Below are 23,216 nucleotides of genomic sequence, written 5' to 3' on the forward strand. Positions count from 1 at the left end.
GATCACGTGATCAAAAAAAATCACGTGTCTATCACGTGACTATCAGTAGTGATCACGTGATCCAAAAAAATCACGTGTCTATCACGTGACTATCATGCAGTGATCACGTGATCAAAAAAATCACGTGACTATCATGCAGTGATCTAAAAAATCACGTGACTATCACGTGGTGATGATACATATAAATACCCGCCAAAAATTTAACGGATTCATACTACGTTTTGCTGTTATACCCGCCAAAAATTTAACGGATTCATACTACGTTTTGCTGTTACTGTTATATTATCATCTTTATTATCTTCATTTAAAGAGGTAAGTGAAATAATATTTAAATGTAAAATTATTCGCTTAAATATAATTCTATTTCATATTTATTTAATAATTATTGTTCCAGCGAATATTTAAATGCAAAATAATTTTGTTCAAGTTTATGTATTTAAAATAAATTGCTGTTTTACATCTAGTTCACGTTTTTAACGTTATAGTATATTATATTTCCTTTTTGCAACCAAATGAATCAGTTATTATAGAAGAAGTAATCAACAGTGATAGAAGAAGAATATAATGTTTATTCATTCGTGAAAAAGGTATGTTAATAATTTATTGAAAGGAATTCTTTAATTTTTTTGTTCCTAATATTTTCTGTTTCTAATATTTTTTTGTTTCTGTTTAAGATTGATGTTGCAGTTGCAAAAAGAGATTCTTAAGAGCTACTGTGAGAGGCTGAACATATTTAAAAAAGAACTAGAAGAAATTGAATTTGATATAAGACTATATGCTGTCCAAAGTGGAATCAGAAAAATAAATCTAGGAGATGTTTGTCCCGTTTGCGGCGCTCAGCAAAAGGATAAACGCACTCCCATTCAGAATTATTAAAGAATGTGGATTAAATCACTTCGGTAATGATGGATTCGTTTCATGTAAGGAATGTAATTGGACTATAACCTCTGAAACTAATTTATTTCATTGCGGAATTGCACATAAAACTTATGATGAAACTTGTTGCTGAAGAATTATTCAATTGCTGTTTATTTTTTAAAGATAGCATAGTCTGTATTGACCTGATGATGAGTACTTTTAGATATAAATATATTCTCACAATTATAAATTGTTTTTCAAAATTTGCTTTTGCTTTTCCATTGAAGAGTAAAAACGCAGATGAAGTTGTAATGGTCGTTAAACCCATATTTCATAAACATAAAATGACGCATTTTCAAACCGATGATGGAAAAGAATGGTTTAATTCAAAATTGAGATCGTTATTACTAAAATTCAATATAAATCATTATTCGACTTTTTCCGATAAAAAGGCATCAATAGTGGAGCGGTTCAATAGAACTCTCAAGACCAATATGTAGCGTAAATTTACCGAATAGGGTGATTACCGATTGGTAAGTATATTGGATGAAATAATTGAAAAATATAACAATAGGGTGCATAGAACTACTGGTTTTAAACCTAAAGATGTTTCTTATAAAAACGAACGCGAAGTGTTGTTAAATATATTAAAGGTTGCAAAAAAACGTCATCAGCATACGACCACGATTAAATTTAATGTTGGTGATCAGGTAAGGATAAGTAAGTATAAAAAAATATTTGCGAAAGGATATCTTCCGAATTGGACTAATGAAGTTTTTACAATTTTTAAGATAAAACAAACGCAACCTATAACGTACGTTCTTAAAGATGGGAAAGGGGAAGTGTTAAAAGGAAGTTTCTATACGGAAGAACTTAGTAAAACCAAGTACGGCAACGTTTATTTGGTTGAAAAAGTATTAAAAAAACGCGGTGATAAATTATTAGCTCGCTGGTTGGGATTTGATAAGAAGGAGGACTGGTGGGTAGATAAAAAGGATTTAATAAAATAAATTAGACTTATGTAATTTATTCAGTAGCAGAGATGGATGCTGAAGAACAAGATCGGAAGCTAACAGTAATTAATTTTGACCGTTTAATAGGTGAGGTATCCGATTTAAATTCTAAAAAAAGGCATAGTCCTCTTCTTCCAGACAACATCAGATGCTTGGTTGTAGGTCCTTCAAATTCTGGTAAGACGAATGCGGGTTTCAATCTTTTATTTGACCCTAGCGGGTTGAGGTTCAGCAACATATATGTTTTTTCTAAATCATTGTACCAGCCTAAATACTTATTTTTAAAAAGTTTGTTGACTGATGTTGATGGGATAGGTTACTATCCTTATAGCGATAACGATGTTATTGTGGCACCGGAAGAAACTGAACCGAATTCTATAATGATATTCGATGATGTAATATGCGAAAAACAAAATAACATAACGAAATATTTTACTATGGGACGGCATAATAACATTGATGTGTTTTATATGAGTCAAACATATAGTAAAATTCCTAAACAATTGGTCCGAGACAATGCAAATTTTCTCATGGTGTTTCGACAGGATGAAAGAAACCTTAGACATATATACCATGATCATGTTACACCGGATATATCATTTGAAAAGTTTAAAGAAATATGTAACGAGGCTTGGAACCGGATAAAAAATGGATTTTTAGTAATCGATAAGGAGAGAGATTTTGATAAAGGACGATACAGATTTAATTTTGATATCTTTATCGGAAAGCCTGAAAAAAGCATACAAAAGCGCGAAAAAGAGCTTGAAAAGAGCCTGAAAAAGCCTAAAAAAGCCTGCAAGCTAGCGTGCGCGCTTATGAAAAAGCCTAAAAAAGCCTGCAAGCTAGCGTGCGCGCTTATGAAAAAGCCTAAAAAAGCCTGCAAGCTAGCGTGCGCGTATGCGGGCTTGACCTGTGTTGTGGGTTGCATACCTGCCCCTTGTGCTTACTTCGGCATTTCTCCTCTGGAGAAGGCGCACTGTAAACAAGTCATTTGAGATCATGCCGGTCAACAGGTTAGGACAGACAGAATTTGGTTCGAGAATCCCGTTTGGGATTACTGAAGAGGGTTATATCGATGCCCGCGAAAAAAAAATTGCAATCTAGCATCAGCGGAATATTATGACGATGCTGTTAACATGGACGATTGCATATATTTAATCGAGCAATATGCCTCTGATCACGATTTTTAGCGTGTGAAGAACAAACACATTTTAAAGTGGTAGATTTCAAACAAAACTAAAACAAAGATTGGAAAGAGGCGATCTTGGTATAAATCCACTCGATAAAGCTTGTAAGGCGCATGATATAGCGTATAGTATCTACAACGATTCTCGGCGAAGAGCACAGGCTGATAAAGAGTTAGCGGAAAGAGCTTGGCAAAGGGTATCCGCGCCCGATTCCAGCATTGCAGAGAAGAAATTTTAATTTGAAATAAAATTGTATTTAAAATTTATCATCAAATAAAATATGTATTTGTATTTTGATTATTAAAGAACAATAAATAATTTTAAAAAGAAATAGTTGTTTTTATTTTAGGTTTAATTATCCTTTATTTTTTTAAGAATGGAAATTATTATGAGTATAACGAATTCTTCCAAAAAGTAATCAGATTTGGAACTAAAGATCATGAGCTTTTTGGTTTACTATGTTACAGTAACAATATCTTAAAACAGTTCACTGAATTTATCAGTAAATTTCATGTTTATCCTAAAAAAGAAGTTTAAAAGGAATTGAGTGAATTTAGGATAAAGAAAGAATTATGGATAAGTTCATGTAAAAATTATATTTTGATTGAAATTTGTAATTTAGGATAAAGAAAGAATTATGGATAAGTTCATGTAAAAATTATATTTTGATTGAAATTTGTAATCAAATTTTATTTAATAAATTAATTCAGAAAAATGTATTGTAACTTATTTTAATAAAAATAACTGTCTTTTATCCTTTTTATAATTAGTTTTTAATGATAAAAAAGGTTGAAATAAAATAAAAACTGAAATAAACTTTGAAAAATTATTTATTTTTACAAAATATTTACTTTTGACTATAATAAAATGCCGGATACATTTTTATTAAATATAATAAAATACTAAATACATTTTTATTGAATATAATAAAATAATACATACATTAATTTAATTGAAACAATAAATATCTATTTAAAATACTAAATACATTTTTATTGAATATAATAAAATAATACATACATTAATTTAATTGAAACAATAAATATCTATTTAAAATACTAAATACATTTTCATTGAATATAATAAAATAATACATACATTAATTTAATTGAAACAATAAATATCTATTTAAAATATTAAATACATTTTTATTGAATATAATAAAATTATATTCAATAAAAATTAAATATACATTAATTTAATTGAAACAATAAATATCTATTTAAAATATTAAATACATTTTAATTGATTATAATAAAATAAGACGTACATTAATTTAATTGAAACAATAAATATTTATTTAAAATAAAAATACATTTTTATTGAATATAATAAAATATTAAATATATTTTAATTGAATATAACAAAATACTAAATACATTTTATATTGATTATAATAAAATAAGACGTACATTAATTTAATTGAAACAATAAAAATTTATTTAAAATATTGATAAAATTACCAATTTTTACTATATAATATAGAATTATATTGTTTACTAAATAAATAACTAAACCATTTATTCGATCTTTCTGTAAGAAAGTGAATCTTTACGGAATTATTATGTTTTTTATTAATTAAAATTGACACAATGTCATTGAGAGTTTCTGTTGTTAAAACAGAAAATATATAATTTTCTTCTTCATCATCAATATTTAAATTTTTAGTCAAATGAACACAAAGATAATTATCAACCATTTCTTTAACTGAAAGATATGTAAGTGAGAAAAAATTATTTAGTAAACAATAATAACATATATTCGGATCGATTACATTCTTATAATTAAACCTGCTGTATACATTGACTTTAAAATCTAATTCATTTTCGTCTAGTATTAAAAATAAATGCCTTAATTCATCTGTAACCTCTATTAAGCCACTAGTTATTGCTTGAACCACACTTAATGTTGAACATGCTATTAATGAAAGCGGTTTGGTTACTCTAATGCTATAATAACAAGATTTTTTGTACATTTTTAACTGAAAAGAAAAAACAAAATTGAAAATAATTTAATGATTAAATAAACGTTTAAGTTCTAAAGGAATATCAACATGCCCCCAAGGTAAAGCTAATGTGTTATTAACTGCAACACGTTTATCATCATAATTGCTTAATGCTAATTTGTTTACTGTCACAGTTTCAACTAAGTGTTTTTTTGATCGAATCAGTTTCATTTGAACATAAAAGTCTTTGCTATCGTCACTTGCTTTCAATAAACAGTTTCTGTAATGGTTGATATTTAATTTGTTTTTTACTACATTCTTTTTTATTCCTTTAGCTTTTTTCGTAATCCCCTTTGTAGTTGTAAAAGTATATAATTTTGCTCTTAATCCGATAAATTCTTTTATAGGAATGCCGTTACATTCATCCTTAAATTTACCTAAAAGTTTTTTATTTTTAATTGAAAAAAGAGGATGTGAAACAGGAAAATCAGACGTATCAAAATACTCAATAAAATTTTCATCTTGTAAATCTTGGTAAAAATCATGAGTCTCTATTTCATAAAAAAAGCTATCGGTATCCATATAAAGAAGATTAATCTTAGATCTATATTTGTTCTTCATTATATTATAATGAAAATTATACATTAGTGTCTTACTAAGTTCTAACACTGATAGACCCACATACAGAGGTTTATCTAATTTTATTTTTTCTTTAGTACACTGAGCTGCACAAAGATTTTCATTATATATTATTCTATCTTTAAATGTTGGTTTCGCGATAAGTTTCATCAACCTCTTTTCTGACGAAACCAATTCTAAATTAATACGTTTCCTAACGTTTTCCATACACTTCCCAAATACCGCATTATTCATTAATTTAAATAAGTCTTTTTCAAAATCATTTGTTGCCGATTGTCGATTTATAGTATTTAAATTTATATAGCTTTTTAACCAAGGAGATTGAATAAATTGCAGTATTTTATGTACTTTAGTTACTCTAAGTCCGTTACGAATAGCTTGTTTTAAATTAACATAATGACAAATATAATTATTTTTAGTTTTTAATGTTGTTACTAATTTTGTGTGAGATGAAAAAGGGGGAACTTCATTTATCGGAAGAAATGGAAGATCACTGTGTGTATTATGAAGAAATTCAGGATACTCTACGTCAACTTCAAAAATAAAACCAATTATACCATCATCTTTAAACGATAATATACTATCTGCTATTGATTGTTGAATTTCTTTTTCAACCCATCGAAAACTTTGTTTTGGTAAATGTTGGCTCATTGCCCAACCGTATAAGTTATTGGCATCTAGATATGCTAAATATGTGTGTGGTAATTTATTATCATATTCTTCAGGTATGTAAGGATTGTTTGCCTTCGCATACTTTTTAACACAAACCGATATTCCCCCTCTAATACCCCTTTCTTAAAACATATAAATATCATAATCTGTGATTAATTCAAGTGAAACTCGCGTTTTATAAAGCATAGCATCAAATGAAAAACCAGGAAGTGTAAAGTAATATGCGCAATCTAAGCCATATTCTCTTAAACAAAGTAAACGAAAGTTTTCAAATACATCAGCTAAAAGAAGAACATCACATTTTAAATAAAGATCACTATATTCACCTAAATTTTTTATATTGAAATGACTCCAAACAGTTTTAGCATGAATATAATCATTTTCATCAATATTTTCTCCTGTAAGCGAACTATAAAATTTCTCTTTAGGTGGTAGCTGAGTATCTTCTAAAACTTCCCAGGAGCTAGTATACTCATAAGGATAAACTCCTTTTCGAGTTACAAGATGAAGTTCATCTTGTTTAAATGATTTTGTTAAATGAAAAAACTTTTCAGTGGGTAATGTTTTAACTAAATAATCTAAACTAAATGACATAAACCGGATTGAATCAACGAAACGAATAGACATATGGTTACCGATAGTTTTTGTAAATGAAATATACTTCTCAGTAGTATTCGGAATTAAATTTATTCTTTTTTCATCATATCCTAATTCTTTAACAATGAAATGCGAATCATAATTTGAGCTGTTATGAAGAAAAACAGGAAGAAATGTTTGATTACGTCTTTGCAAATTACATTTATTACAAAGAGCAGCTCTATATTTACCTGTTAAATGGCAATGATCACGAACTGGAATTACCTGCGAACTGAATTTAATTTCACACATCTGACAAGAAAGTGCGGAATCGAATGCGATTTTATCTTCATCAGTAAATATAATTTTTTTATTAATTTTTAAATAATTATCAATTTTTGAACAAATATCTTTAAGCATTATCATAAATTTTTTAGTAGCATCTTTTCCTCTATATAAGAAAGGAGTCGAAGGTAGAACATTTCGTATAAAATCTGGAACTGATGGAATTGAAACAAAATACAAACAGAAACTCATTGGAATATGGTGTTCCGTAGATACAGTAAAAGATTTATCATTGTTGGGATAGCATGTTGAAACAGGTTTTAATATGCATTCAAAATCTGCATAACAAACAATTGGTACTGCAAACATGATGAAAATTTTTAAATTTTAACATAGGAGGAAGACCGTTACAATCAACCTCAGGAAGAATAATTTTTGCTGGCGCATTTACTTTACATTTTTCTATATGTTCATTCATTTTTATAGTTGAATATTTATCAGTTTTATAAAATGTAAAACATCTTTTGCAAATAGTAATCCTATGGTTATTCTTGGTTAATTGGGAGCCAATCAGTCTTTCAAAATTGGTTATATAACAATAATGAAAAACTTCATTGTTTGTTAAAAGTAGCAAATCAAAATGTTCATTGCGTTCTTGTAAACATACTTTTACTGGAAATATTATTCCTTTCTCATCAAATGAATATACATTTACAGAAACGTTATTTTTTTCTTCAAAAATTTTTATCTCGCCTAATGGTGTGGGAAAATTTATACCGTGAAAATCGAATTTATCTAAAAGAGTCTTATATCGCGTATCTACTCTTTCACGATGAGTACCTTTTACAAAACGACAAAGAATAGACCATTTAAAACAAAATTCATCCTCATTCTTAATATTAATAACTGCATGCTTTTGTTGAAATTTACTTGGTAATGGAATGTAACATGAACCTCTTAAAGGACGAAATTTATTTACTCTTACTAATATTCCATCTAAAGTAATAAGAGTCCATCCACTCTGTTTTCCTTCAAAACTAGCTTCCTCCTCAAGCAACTGTTCGGTTGCGTTCTGAATAGCATTATCTATATCATTTATACTGTATATGTCAAAATTATTAGTTTTAAATCCTACATCTTTTATATCACCAGTCATCGGCTTTTTATACGTTAATTCTATCAATATATTAAATTTTACAGAACCATAACGAACTAATGATTCTGTTAATATTAAAACAATATGTTCACTAGCATTCTGCAACGCTAACCATACATCCGAACATACATCATTATCATTTTTATAATAATACGTTAAAAGATTACATGCAAATGCATTTTCAATTAGAGTAAACTCTCCCATATGCTGAACTGCTTCCAACCTAACTCTTTTATATTTATTGTCCATTTTCCTGTTTCAATCCTGCGAAAAAAAAATTAAAACAAAAAAGTTAATCAAGTAAACATTTAATTTTTTTGTTGCATAGGACTTACCTTTGCAACCGGTCTAACTACTTTTTTATACCCGTTTTCAGTTTTTAAATTATCACATGCCAGCGAAATAATATCATTAATTAATTCGAAGCGTTCATCATTTTCATTAATAACCATCTCTAATTTAGTTTTTACTCTTTTGTATCTATCCTTAAACGATAAACCTTCAATGTCATCTGTCTCAAACAACTCTAGCCTCACCAAATATTTACCTTTTTTTGCTGGTGTCCATGCTAAAAATTGCTTGTCATTTAATTTTATCTCAATTGATTGCGAATAAGTAAATGGTTCACGTTGCGGGATGGCCTCTTCGTTAAAAACGTCTTCAATTGTCCTTTTTCTATTACAAACCTTCATGTAATTCCATATTTCATCCACATCAGATTTTAAAAATTGTGGCTTATCTGAATCGCTCAATCCTTTCGCCCCTACAAGAATCTCACTACAGGGTAATGTTTTATGTAACACATCTAAAATACCCATTTGGTTATCATCATATGCGTGAGGTATCATTACCCTAGTTCTGAGTCCTTGTATATAAATTTTTAAAATCTGAAATATAGATTTTATTTTTATTGATGGATGCGCCATAACTTTCTCTTCAGCCCTACGTAATGCTTCTTGCCAGAGGGTGATAGAAATCAAACCATACGAATAAAATAAAATAATAATGTCAATTAATGTTATTGAAAGTTCATCCGGTTCCATATTAATCTGCCCACCAGCTGAAGAATGTTGTAAACCGGATGGACCCGGTCCCGGTTCCATATTAATCTGCCCACCTGCTGAAGAATGTTGTAAACCGGATGGACCCGGTCTAGCTTCATTTTCCGCAGGTTCGACAGCCTCCACACCTCGTAAGATGTTCGAAATTTCACCGTTGTTAACTAATTGTACTTCTTCTTCCTCATCAGATATAATAATTCTTCTTGCTCGACTCATCTGTTTAAAAATGAATTCATTATTTAACGTTTTTAAAATAAAATTTCGTATATTTTTCGAATTTATAATTTTTTCAACCTCATCAATAAGTAACTTAAAAATATTTTTCGAAGAAATACAAAAACTAAGAGAAATGCAAACAGATACTGCAGCAAGTTCGCTAGGTAAAATATTATCAAAATCAACACATATCAATTCATTTATAATAGCATGTGATAAATACATAATATTTCTTATACTGTACTGATTTATGATCTTACTCCTAATCACAATTTGAAGTATAAAACTATGTGGAGTAACAATTGCAATTTTCCATTGTAAGCATTTCAAAATTTTTATCTCATAATTAAAAATATCATTTTTATTATATAATCCAAAAGTTAAACTAATTTAATCACTTACTAAAAAATAATTATACGCTTCAATATATTTTGAACTAATAAATAAACACACACAAGCTATTAACTTTAGTTCTGCACTTTCAATTTTTTCTTTTGATAAAAACTCATTTAAATAAATAATAGCATTTGTAGCTACACTAAAATTTGAATAGTTTTTTAAACAAAGATCTATTATCCAATTTTTAATATTAATTATACTTTCTATATTTAAATTCTGATTAATGTCCAAATTAATTTTTGTAGTAAATGGTGATTGCTTTTTAATTAAACTTAAAAATACTCTATCCGATGTTAAATTTTCATCACACAATGCTATTACTTCATCCTGGTATGATTATAAACAAAATAACATTTCTGAAAACATAAATTTATATTAAATGAATTAATTATTGAATTACTGAATTAAAATTTTTAAAAAAATATGCAATCCCATCCCAACCATTTTGCATTTAAATATTGTCTGGAAAAATAATTATTAATTAAATATGAAATAGAATTATATTTAAGCGAATAATTTTACATTTAAATATTATTTCACTTACCTCTTTAAAATTATTATATATTTGATATAACATTACCTGTTTAATACGTTTTAATGCTTCACCTTCTCCGAATCGATAAATAGATTCCTCGAATCGTATTAAACCGATTTTTAATGATTTTAAGAAGATGATGTGATAACATAGAGGTCAGCGCGTAGGCATTTTCATGCCTTTTGCAGCAGCTTTGTTATCAATCATCATTCCCAATCGCTTTCTTCATCCTCCTCTCCAGCGGGGATGAGATTATTACCACCTCGCAACCCATCGAAATGTATCGCTAGGAATGGAGAGTTGAGCATCGCTTCTATGATCTGATCATAGTTCCCTGCATCTAGATAGGGAACGATAGATTCCTCAGCATCATTATCATAAGCAGCAAGCCGTACCACGCGCTCTACTGTTGTCGGTTCACCACATCCGTTATTTTCACACGGACGGAGCACAAACGGTGACCGTATATCTTCATCGATCACAAAGACCGTGTGGAAACACTCTTCCTCTATTCGAAGATTTCTGGTCGAGCGTCTTGAGCTTGCGCGCTCGATGAGAGACTGCAAGGTGGTATTCTCGTTGTTGCACAGCTTTTTCTCAATGTACGAACCATTCGACATCATGAAGAAAACGCGCACGAGATTTGCACGGACAGGACATTTGCATAAAATTACACAGTGTTCACCAACCGCAGCAGTAGCGATTGGTTGATGGAAGTTTAGAATGTGAGGTGAAGGTGGGCGTAAAAGCGGTAATGCGGCAGCTCCTTCAAGCGAGCTGCTAGAGGAGGCTACCTCAGCACGGAGGCGAGGTGCAACCCTAGCCACCGCTCGCTCGATATTTGGAGCAAGGTTTCCGGCTGCACCCCGTGCTTTCTCCTCCACTCTATCAATGGGTGTGGAGGTCTGTGGTTTGTTTAGATTAACTTTCACATCGGCAGATGCGGAAATTGTAATCTCAATGGAATTATCCACGAGATTACTTTTAGCTAAGCGGACTGTGGGAAGTTTATCATCATCATCATCAAAATTTATCACCAACAATCGGTCTCCTTTTTTTATTGAGATTACGGCCATCTGAAAAACACACAGCTCATTTTAGATTTTTTGATGTGTACTACATCAATACCTCATCTAAAAAAGCTAAGCAGACGTTTTTCGATCTCGCATATTTAATATGACTTAAGATTAAAAAGTTAAAGAAATAGAATTATATTTAAGCGAATAATTTTACATTTAAATATTATTTCACTTACCTCTTTAAATGATCCAAGAGTAAAAAATAGTCAGTTATACAATCTTAGCACCAATATGTTTTGAATTATTTAATTAATCTGCAAAGAAAACAGTTACATTACTATTTATTTTAATTTTATGAACTAGATGTAAAACAACAATTTATTTTAAATACATAAACTGGAACAGAATTATTTTGCATTTAAATATTGGCTGGAAAAATAATTATAAAATAAATATGAAATAGAATTATATTTAAGCGAATAATTTTACATTTAAATATTTTAAATACATAAACTGGAACAGAATTATTTTGCATTTAAATATTGGCTGGAAAAATAATTATTAAATAAATATGAAATAGAATTATATTTAAGCGAATAATTTTACATTTAAATATTATTTCACTTACCTCTTTAAATGATCCAAGAGTAAAAAATAGTCAGTTTTACAATCTTAGCACCAATATGTTTTGAATTATTTAATTAATCTGCAAAGAAAACAGTTACATTACTATTTATTTTAATTTTATGAACTAGATGTAAAACAGCAATTTATTTTAAATACATAAACTGGAACAGAATTATTTTGCATTTAAATATTGGCTGGAAAAATAATTATTAATTAAATATGAAATAGAATTATATTTAAACTAATAATTTTACATTTAAATATTATTTCACTTACCTCTTTAAATGAAGATAATAAAGATGATAATATAACAGTAACAGCAAAACGTAGTATGAATCCGTTAACTTTTTGGCGGGTATTTATATGTATCGGCTATCATTATCATTGAGATAACTTTGAAAATAACAATGCTATCACCAATTGACGCAAATGCATTATCGGTTGACTTTCAAACTAGTAAACAAGGTTAATGCAAAGTCAGCAAGCACGTGTGCATTTTTTTGGATCACGTGATCACTGCATGATAGTCACGTGATAGACACGTGATTTTTTTGGATCACGTGATCACTGCATGATAGTCACGTGATAGACACGTGATTTTTTTGGATCACGTGATCACTGCATGATAGTCACGTGATAGACACGTGATTTTTTGGATCACGTGATCACTGCATGATAGTCACGTGATTTTTTTGACTTTTTGACCTTTGATTTTTTTGATGACGTCAGAGGGGGGGTGATGACGTCATTGATGACGCTTGTCCCAGAACCGGCATTTTTACACTACTTTGATGAACTCAAAAGATGATATTACATTTCAAATGGCAATGCATATTAAGCATAAGTGATATTTTGTAATTATGAAAAAACTTAATGTTTTATTAAGACGCATGAAAGCTAAACAGTAAGGTTTGATTTTATTGCTAATAAAAATTATATTTTATTATCCTAAGAAATTTGTCAATTAATAGAATACCTAGAAATTTACTTCATGGGCAACAGAAATACTATTGTTATCTTCAATGGAAATTCTACCTAAGCGATCAGCAATGTTACGTTTACATGAGAAGCATAATGAAATGGTTTTAATCATGTTTAAAGTTAGTTTCAATTCATCCAGCACATAAATTTACTAATTGCTAATATAGAGTTTTTAATTATTTTAAATAATTATCTTCGGATATGGAAACACTTAATAAAGTTAAATCTGTTTTACAATGGTTAAGGCTGTATGATTGTCTTGAACAATTGCATTGTCATCTGAAAAAATAATGTCTGCCCAGATAAATAGAAAAATGAGGTGTGAAATTATTTCCCACTGCCTTCTTCATTGAATGTTATGTAATGATGTACATCAATATAAAAAAGTCCCCAAAATGGAGGTAAATTGGCAATAATTTTTCTGATTATTCTAAGAGAAAACAACTTTAATAACTGATATATCTTTTGCTGCCGGTAGTTTATATATTTTGCAGTTGTAAGGAATACAGGGACAGATACCTGACCCTGTTAAAAATTTGAGAAATATTACAGAACTGCTTACATATATAAGTAATCTAGATAAAAATTTGGTCATAAAAAATGTTTTTTTAGGGTATATGAAACGTACATTTTTTTTTATTTAGCTGAAGAACTACATTCACAACTGAACTGTGCGCAGATGTGGTTCAAGAGCAATGGACTTTATATGTAAAATAAACTCCCCTAACAGGAACATTCAAATGAAGAGTAAATCACCACGAGTTAAAATAAATAGTAATACGAGGATGAATCAAATTTAAACGGTAATTTTACTAATCTACGCAGAAGCAGCTACGAGCTAGGTGATGGAGTGGGGGTTAATGTTCAGTGTGTTGGTGAGGGGGAAACGGCTTGGTTAACTCCACCACTTTGTTCTTTCATCAGTACAGTCACGAGTGAGCAAGAGGTTCCATCGTCTCTTGCACAACGTATTATCATAAAGTTTTTAATTAATGAAGGCATTAAACCCGTTGAAAATTTAACTCGTTTAAAGGTACAGTTTGGGGACGCTATACTATCCCAGAACCGAGTGTATACGTGGGCAAGACAATTTAAGAGCGAGCGAGACTGTCATGAAAACGAAAGTCATGATCGACGCCCAAGGTTAAATCTCATCTGAAACATCCGTGCCGTTCGAGAGCTTATCGAATATGATCAACAGTTCACTGTTGAAGAAATCGCGTTCAGAAGTGGGTATTAGCTATGGGAGTGCTCAATCCATCATCTTTGATCACCTTTGCTTCAGAAAAATTGGTGCTGGAACGGCTCCGAGATTGTTGACCGAAAACCAAATGTTGGAGGTCTGTGAGAGATTTCTAAATTAATTTCGGCAAGAAGGGGACGATTTGTTAAGGCGCATCGTTACATGTGATACGACATGGGTCCATCATTGCACTCTGGAGTCAAAAATGGCGAGTAAGGAGTAGGGAAGGAGTGTTGTTCAGTGAAGGCCAAAACTCATCTGTCAGCCGGAAAAGTTCTTGCAACGATTTTTTTTGACCTAAGGGGAGTTTTATTCAATGATTTTCTCCACAATAAACAAACGGTGAGTGCGGCTTACTAATGCCGGCTGCTACAGTCAACAAAAGACGGTGTTTGCCCACCAGAGATATCCTTCTCCATACAACGCCAGGCTGCACACCGCGATTTTGACAAGGGATAAATTGGAAAAAATGTACTGGAAAACGCACGACTACTCTTCCTTTAGTCCTCCTGTGATTATTTTTGTTTGCGCCCTTGAAAGAATCGCTTAGAGGGGAACAATTCGAAAGACGTCAAGGAGAACTTGCGGAATTGGTTGAAGACTCGTCCTCAAACCTTTTATGAAGAAGGAATATTCAAGCATAAAAAGCATTGACAAAAGTGTGTATATCGTGCAGGAGACCTAAAGAGAAATGACAAAGGTATGAATTGTGTATATTATTAATCAATAAATTTATAAAAATAATTACTGTTTATAATTCATTCATCCTCATACTAAATGAAATTATATTTAATTAACAGACTAGAGCTGTTGATAATTACGTTGATTCTTTTTCAGTCCTAACGTAACTAATGTAAAGATTACTAAATTGTGATAATAATTTGATTAATAATTTAATTGTTTAAACCATGAGTATTTTTTTACATGAAGAATTATTTCTATTACAGAATGAATATTTTGATTGCAGTTATCTCACCCCTAATAGAAATAAATAATCAGCACTATCTGCACGATTTAGCCAGGCTTCTTCTGCATAAGATATCCAGTGGTCTCTTCCATCTGAAAATACAAAATGAACATATAATACGAAGTAATTTTGGGTACATATCAAGAAATAATTACGTATATCATAAATTAAAAATATCATATAGTACAATAGAAATGGTATTATATTAATCATCTCAACATGGAACAGTTTTCATTCCTTTCTGCAACGCGGGTACAGTACTCGTCCATGTACATTCTTTATAATCGATTATAATTTGTTTATTTAATAACTGGAGTACACTAATTTTATTTTAGAAGTTTCACATTTTTTGGAATGAAAAAAAAATTCTTTCCATTTATTTTTTTATGATTCTTTTAATTTTAAAATGATCCGTTGAATATCATTTGCTTCATTTCCTAAAAATACATTCTCTTCATTCCTAAAATACATTTCCTAAAAATAAATTTTGTTTACAAAATTTCATAAATTTATTTTTCTTCTTCCAATGTTTATCCATTCATGTGTATCTTAGACCAGACTATCACTGATGTTATTCAATAATTCATTTTGTATGTCGATATTTTCTGTTCCCATTTTTATTTTTGACTTTTTAACATTTCTATTAGCTGCCTTTTGACACAAGACAAAAGCTTGTTTTGTATGTAAAAAAAATCTACTCCGTTCCTAGCCCTGAGTGGCTTTACCGGATGTCGTCTTTAGACCCTCTAACTGATTACATCTCACAGTCATCAGCCAGGCCTCGGTCGGGATGCCTCCGACTTAAATGCCTCTGAAGGCATTTGGATCAGTAAAATACAAATCAAATTTTGCCTTCATGTTGACCTTAAACGGACATTGTCACATCCAACCTAACCTTATTCCCTCAAACTAACTAACCGAGACCGCGGAAGCGCGGACCCTGCGCCTAGTCTAAGTTTGACAACACCGTTCGTGACTGTGAATGCCTCAGAAAACGAAGGAGTCAAATCAGTGCTACACTCAATACCAATCAAAAATTATGTTTTTCGCAACATAGAAATTCAGACATACACCCAAATAAGTCGACCAAATTAGGTCACCTAAGAAAAGAAACGTAACCTCATACAGGTCCGCGCAGGAGCCGGGGACAAACCCCGCACTCCCATCCGGTATAATCATGGAGTCTCCCGCGGCATTATCAAATCACAATCAGGGACCGTCACGGGCGGAACGAAGCCAGGCCCCCAGTTGCACGGGCTACCCCTGCAGCGCGGCCATCCCCGCTAGTGGGAGCCCCAAGTCGAATCACAAACAATAGGCACGGTGCCAATGCGAATATCTCCAATCAATCCAATGCCTAGGCTGGAACGCTAGCCACCCAGGATCCTACCATGATCAAATACCTCGATTAAATTCCCTCTGCAGACCTACACACCGCATGGACGCAAAGAAAACCAGTCAGTATAGACCACTCCTCGCGGATCATCTCGTTTATACGGAGATCTAGAAAGGAATGTTTTCTCTCATGTTCCCTAACAGCTCGTGAACGTTTGAGCTCATATCGGCGATAGACATAGAGGACCAGGTCCACTGTATCATCAGTCCCACAATCCGGGCATTGACCTTTGTAAATGATACGCATGGTTCGGTAATTCAACCCTCAATCGGGATGAATGACTATGGATTCCATAAAAAGCATGAGCGGCCTTTTTTGCTGCATATTGTAGATGTTGCTTGAACTGAAAATTCACATCAACGATAACTTCCAGGTACTTTTGAGTCGTAACGTACCGAATGGGAAGACCAACCATCCGAACGCGGATTCGTTGGGAAGCGGGTCAATCGGCCCTTAAGCAACATCATTGTGGTTTCCGCTGGGCTGAAAATTACATATAATGTGTATCAGAATTTTGAATTGTAGTTTCTGTATTAATAATGATATTTTAGTTATGTATTATGTTATATATTAACAAGTGATTAATGTCACTGCTAATATGTTGTTAGTTTATTTTTTTCTACGACATAATAAGATATCCTGGTTCAAATTATGTTACAGGAACTGTTGATTTAAAATTTATTTGAATATTCATGTAATTGGGTAACGGGAAAACGAGAGTTAATAAATGCACTTTTCAGGAAAGGGAGGCCTAAGATTAGAAGCGAATAAATTTTACTCAGTTGGGTATGTGACATCTGAGTAGTCCATTCCTCAATAAAAAAAAAAAAATTTCAAACAAGATAAGTCAATAAATACCACACAATAAGTTGCAGCAGAGGATTACCACTTAGTTATAATGAAAATAAGTAAAACAGGAGAAAGGTTTATTTTTGTTTGTTCGCAGATAATGAGACAGTATTGTCTAAGAAATAGTCAGTAGTTCCAATTTTGTTGTAAACATCTGTTTCTTAAGCATGAGAATCTATTTTTTTAATAATCTTGATATTTCATTTGTCTTGTATTTTTATTTTTAAAATTAACAACATGATTTCATATTGAAGCATAATTCATTCTAAAATACATTTGGAAATAATTTTACCACATTTTTAAATTTACAAAAACTAGATTATTAAAAAAAAGCTGACAACACAATTGTAAAATATTAATCATTTTATTTAAATATAATATTTTTTGTTTATTTAATTCAATGATTGTAACTAAAGCGCACATGCACACTATTTTTCACTAACGCATGTATGGTGGTAGTAGTGGCCATTTTAAATATTAATAATTTATTTAATTCTATCGCTCAATTATGACATCACAATATAGCATACGACAACAACAGCTGCACGTCAGGGCTACACTAGGGCTCCTTGAGAGGAGGTACTATTGACGCAATATACTTATTTAGCCACTAGTTTATTTAGAGCATTTTTTGGGGTGGGGATGTAATTTTGCAAGAGTTATTTTTTAATTGTTAAAAAAATGTGATTAAGAAAATAAGACCTTAATTAGTTGAAATCTGAAGATAGTAACAATAACTTTGCTCTACAGCCTCATCCCCTTGACCATTTATGTTAAAAATTTAATGTATCAATGCCCCATGTATAGAAGTAATCTAACCAAGTCTGGTCAAAATTGGTCCAGTAGTTCTAAAGATACAAGATGATTTAGAGTGTGCAATCAAACACACACACATACTAACATCTCTCCTCTTTTTCCTGTTTAGCCTCCGGTAACACCGTTTAGATAATTCTTCAGAGGATGAATGAGGATGATATGTATGAGTGTAAATGAAGTGTAGTCTTGTATATTCTCAGTTCGACCATTCCTGAGATGTGTGGTTAATTGAAACCCAACCACCAAAGAACACCAGTATCCACGATCTAGTATTCAAATCCGTGTAAAAATAACTGGCTTTACTAGGATTTCAACGCTGTAACTCTCGACTTCCAAATCATCTGATTTGGGAAGACGCGTTAACCACTAGACCAACTCGGTGGGTACACATACTAACATCTGGAAAATATTCATCCGCCTTTTTGGGTTCCTTAGGTGTCAAAACATCAAGATCTGCTGAAAACATGGTATGCCCAAATTGGAATGACTACAATACTTTCCCTTTTAAAGCTATAGTGCTAGACGGAAAAGTAATATGCAGCGATATAACAGAAAAACTCTTAATGAAAACAAATCTGGCAAAGAGTTAAATAACTTTCACAAAATTTGAGTTGATTATCTTGCTTTTGCTTATATAACATTATAATGATAATGCTGGGAGGTAAAATTCACTTGTTTCTGGGGTAAGCATTCTTAATATTATGAATTATTAGATTTTGGTTTAAAATGCTAAATGGTGGGAGTAGCATATGTAAAGTGGTTGCATTAAATATAGTTATTGGATTAGGGGATTTTTAGATTTTGTAATTCTCATGGTGAAAAAAAAAGGGATATCACTTATTATTACTGCCCTGAGGTAGATCCTTTGCATTGTGACAGTCTACATTCTCTTACATTACAGGTAAACTTTTGAGTTCCTGATCAATTCCATTTCCTTAAAATACATATATAATTTTTATTCATTTTTTTTTACACATTTACTGACCTCTATAGCAATGTTTCTTTCCTATTTTGGATTGCTTTGATTAAGCTTCTATTCTTTTTAATTCTACCAATTATGCCTTCATTTTTCACTGACCGCATAATTTTCTTCCACCTCATCACCCTCCAGATTTTAAAGTCCCTTTTCATATCTGACAAAGGAAAAAGATTACATAGTATTACAATAAAATGGATTGACAAATACTGCAACTGATGCATCTACAGATTAAATTATGTATTCACAAAAAACATGTACAAGCACTAAACTCCTCAGAATTAACCTCCACAAATTTCTCCATAGAAACTGAAACTTATGAAGATATTAATACTATATCCAAAATTTACATCTAAAAGTTTTGAACTTGAATTGTGAAATTTCCAGTAGACTAAATAAAGATCAAATGTATTATTTGGCCACAAACTAAACAGACTTTCTAACAATCCAGTTATTTAGCAAGTGAATCATGATTGTTTAATATTTTGTAAAAGTGTAACTGATGGATGTGTAACATTATTAGTTATTAAAACTAAATGTTATTTATACCTAGATCAATTGTGTCATCCTCTGCACATTCTTTATCACCGTTTACCATCTCTCTTAGAGCTGGTGTCTAAAAAAGAAAATAAATAAACAAAGAAGAAATTACAGATATATTGATGAAGTAGTGTAACAAATCTCTATATAATAATTATTTTATTTTAATGCATTGGCTAATAAACATAAAAATTTGTATAGTAGTTATTTTATAACTCTCATATATTGAAATTAAATTTTGTTTTTCATATGGCACAGCGTGGGTATTATATATGATTGCTTAGAGTACAAAAATCATGTTGATCCATGATATGTGAGGGTCACATCAATGTGTCCATCACTTATCTTTTCTGGATTAAAGAAGACAATTAATTTTGTAGCAAATAGATCTCGTTATTATCTTAACCATCACCTTTATAGCAAGCAATTCAAGTAAGATGCTGTTGTTGAACCTAAAGTGTGAAAATGGCTGCATCAAGAAATCTTGAATTAATAATTACATATCATTGATTCATAGATTTTGGATGTAGACTGTGCAGCAACTGGAAGAGAGCCTGTGTTGGAAAAAACATATTTCAAAACAAGCGACTGTATAAATGTGAATTTACAAGTATTATAAATAGTAATTTAAAAGTAAATAAAAATTTGGGAAACTTGAGTCTTGTCTCCTTTAATTATATTCCATTCCTTAGGATATTGCTGAAATATTTCCTGTATTAATAATTTTGCATTGACAACATTGCAGCAAACATTGTTTTTCTTAACCTTTTCCCATCACAATGATCCATGCTTGATTAGCGAAAATATGTTGGTATCTGATTGCCTGCCTTCATAGTCTTATGTTACCCTCTTGTAAAAAAAATTTCAAAAAATTGCAGTATATTAAACAGATTCTAAAAAAAACGTTACGATTGGATATTTTTGATGCCTGTAACAACAAAAAAATTAAAACAGTACAAAAATTACGATTATTTAATTGCAGAATTTTTTTGCGCATTTCTACCGCGTTTTTTATTAGCGAAATTTTTTTTTTGCTTGGTATTTATGAAAAATAGTTTGCTGATTTTAAAAATAATACTTTCAAACAAATCGGTTGAAATTGGGCAAAATATGATGAAAACCCTGTGTCATAAATCACAGATTAGTAATATATGTTAGTAAAAGTGAAAGTAGATTCAGAAAAGTACGTTTTATAAAAATCCCCACCACTGAAAAAGGTATTTAGAATGACAAAAAACAATTTTTACTGTATACTGTATTCATTACGAATCGTTATGTGTTACACATGTTTACCGATATCATTTGTCAGAAAAGATATTTATAGACCTCAAGTAAAAGTGACGTTTTTATGACCACAAATTCCTTTTTTTTGTGTGTGCCGTATATCATAATTTATTATGTGTTTCAATACATCGATATGTTGCTACTAAGTTAAGCTATTTTTGTAAATAATAGATAAATCCATAATCGTCATAGCAATTATAATACTCAAGTCACACTCACAAGCACATTTCTGAGAAAAAAATGGTCATATTCTTTCTAGTTAAAATAAAACATTTTACATCGTATAAACGTCGTTCAAATTGTGTAATAAAACTAATTCCTTTGTGAATATAAAACAAAATAACCGACTTAGATGCCATATAAAATGTTTTTGTAACAGCATTTTAAAACTGACGCCGTACATAACCAGTTCCAAGGCTAAATGATCTGAAAAGGTTTTTTTAAGGACAAATCTTGTCCATTCTCAGAATTCTGACAAAAAATCCAACTTTTTTTATGAATTATTCAAATCATTCCCCATTGGAGGATTTGCCTAAGTGTGTGTTGTATGATCTCTTTGGTGTATTGTATTTTGTTATATTAGCATATGGTTTTTATCAGAAAATAAATGCATCTCTTAATGCTTAGACTAATACCGGGATACAGAACTGGCTTTCTAACAAAAGGATGGATTTTGAAATCCAGTTTGTATCGATTAAAATTAGTAACGTTATGGTCACTTCTCATCCAGTTTGGTTATAATTTTTTTTTTCTGACAGGTTAAATTGAAGGCTATCAACTGTAATGTTACATTACATTCCTGATAACTGTTACTCATAAACTGAAGTAGCAACAGTGACAGTTTTACAGCTAATTGATTAGGCCTTTATTAAGAAGTGATTGTATAAATGCATCTCTGCTATGCTGAATAACAATAACTAATTGCCTAAGCAAATCTTACGTTCTTATATTCCCTTTAAGAAAAAAATGTTACCCCATTTTTGGGAGGGGGGGGGCTGGGTATGAAGCTGATTATATTCAGTTGTAAAGAAATTGGTCTCAAATTACGTGTATTGCTATGTAGATATAATAAAAGAAATATTAGCAATAATACGAGTCAAACCTCATTACTACGTATATTCTATTATGCGGTAATTAGACTTTGTAATAAATACTTTTTTTAAGTTTTTCTAACATGGCACTGTTGGTAAAATTATATATAATATGAACTGCTTACCAATATATTATTCGTTTTCCTCAAGCGCTTTCGGCTATTCTGCCATTTTCAGGTTATAATTTATAATTGAAATATATAAAAATTTAATACTCACATATTTAAATATACATAACAATTTATCGTCATTTTATAAAAGTTATAGTCTTAAGTCGAAGTAACTAGGTGTGTTATTAAAAACTCAAGATATGGGCAGAAATGCTTAGATTTTGTGATAAATGAAAAATGTCATGGAAATGGTTATACTCATTATTGTAAATACCAAACTTTAATTTTTAAGTTACGTAGATTCACTTTTATTACTTACAGTGTACTGCGCTAATTCCATTTCCAACTGCATAAATGTAAATAATAACATTATAATTCTACGACAAAACATTGTTCACGAATATAAATAAATAAACGGATTCTAAAGTGATAGTACTTATTTTACTGGTGGGATACAATGAAAGACTAAAACTGGTTTCGTGTAGGCTATCGTCTCGATGAGATAACATTGAGAGGTCATCGAGTGCAGTGTTAAAGGTTGAACTTAGAATGGATAACGCCATCCCTACCCATCATTCACGCCGTTAGTGTTGAGATTTGTGCTATGGTCACGCTTGTGCTATCTAACTTATTGCGTAAAGTACACTATTTCTTTTTCTTTTTTTTAAGTTAAAATAGTTTACATGCTGATTGTTATTTATATTAGTATTATTTTACTTAATAATCTTCAACCTTATTTTACTAATAATCTTCAACCTCTTCTCTTTGGAACAGT

The 23,216-nt window shown here is 30.7% G+C and overlaps 3 protein-coding genes across 6 annotated transcripts in view; all 3 read right to left on the bottom strand.

The window, feature by feature from the left end:
• Positions 1-22,893, bottom strand: part of LOC142331665 (beta-1,3-glucan-binding protein-like) — a 52,079-nt gene extending 29,186 nt beyond the window's left edge. For 2 of the 4 annotated variants that reach the window (XM_075377695.1, XM_075377691.1), the window contains exons 1-3: positions 22,761-22,892; positions 19,966-20,032; positions 15,389-15,471 (exon numbers count right to left, since the gene is read on the bottom strand). In XM_075377695.1, the coding sequence (XP_075233810.1) occupies positions 15,389-15,471; positions 19,966-20,032; positions 22,761-22,832 (222 nt within the window). In that variant the 5' untranslated portion in view covers positions 22,833-22,892. Of the gene's footprint in view, positions 1-15,388; positions 15,472-19,425; positions 19,574-19,965; positions 20,033-22,760 lie in introns of all 4 variants that reach the window. The other 2 variants (XM_075377692.1, XM_075377693.1) reach the window with 2 other exon arrangements.
• On the bottom strand, positions 4,705-6,961 carry LOC142331337 (uncharacterized). The gene has a single exon (XM_075377165.1). It carries the CDS (start codon positions 6,291-6,293, stop codon positions 5,070-5,072), a length of 1,224 nt encoding a protein of 407 aa, XP_075233280.1. The 5' UTR covers positions 6,294-6,961; the 3' UTR covers positions 4,705-5,069.
• Positions 8,340-11,877, bottom strand: LOC142331666 (uncharacterized). Its single transcript, XM_075377696.1, has 2 exons — positions 11,798-11,877; positions 8,340-9,608 (listed from the first exon to the last, which is right to left on the bottom strand). Exon 2 carries the CDS (start codon positions 9,606-9,608, stop codon positions 8,640-8,642), a length of 969 nt encoding a protein of 322 aa, XP_075233811.1. The 5' UTR covers positions 11,798-11,877; the 3' UTR covers positions 8,340-8,639.
• Positions 22,894-23,216: the final 323 nt, after the last annotated feature.

The sequence above is a fragment of the Lycorma delicatula genome, chromosome 10 (genome assembly GCF_047948215.1).
Source record: "Lycorma delicatula isolate Av1 chromosome 10, ASM4794821v1, whole genome shotgun sequence".
In the NCBI taxonomy this organism is placed as follows: Eukaryota; Metazoa; Arthropoda; class Insecta; order Hemiptera; family Fulgoridae; genus Lycorma; species Lycorma delicatula.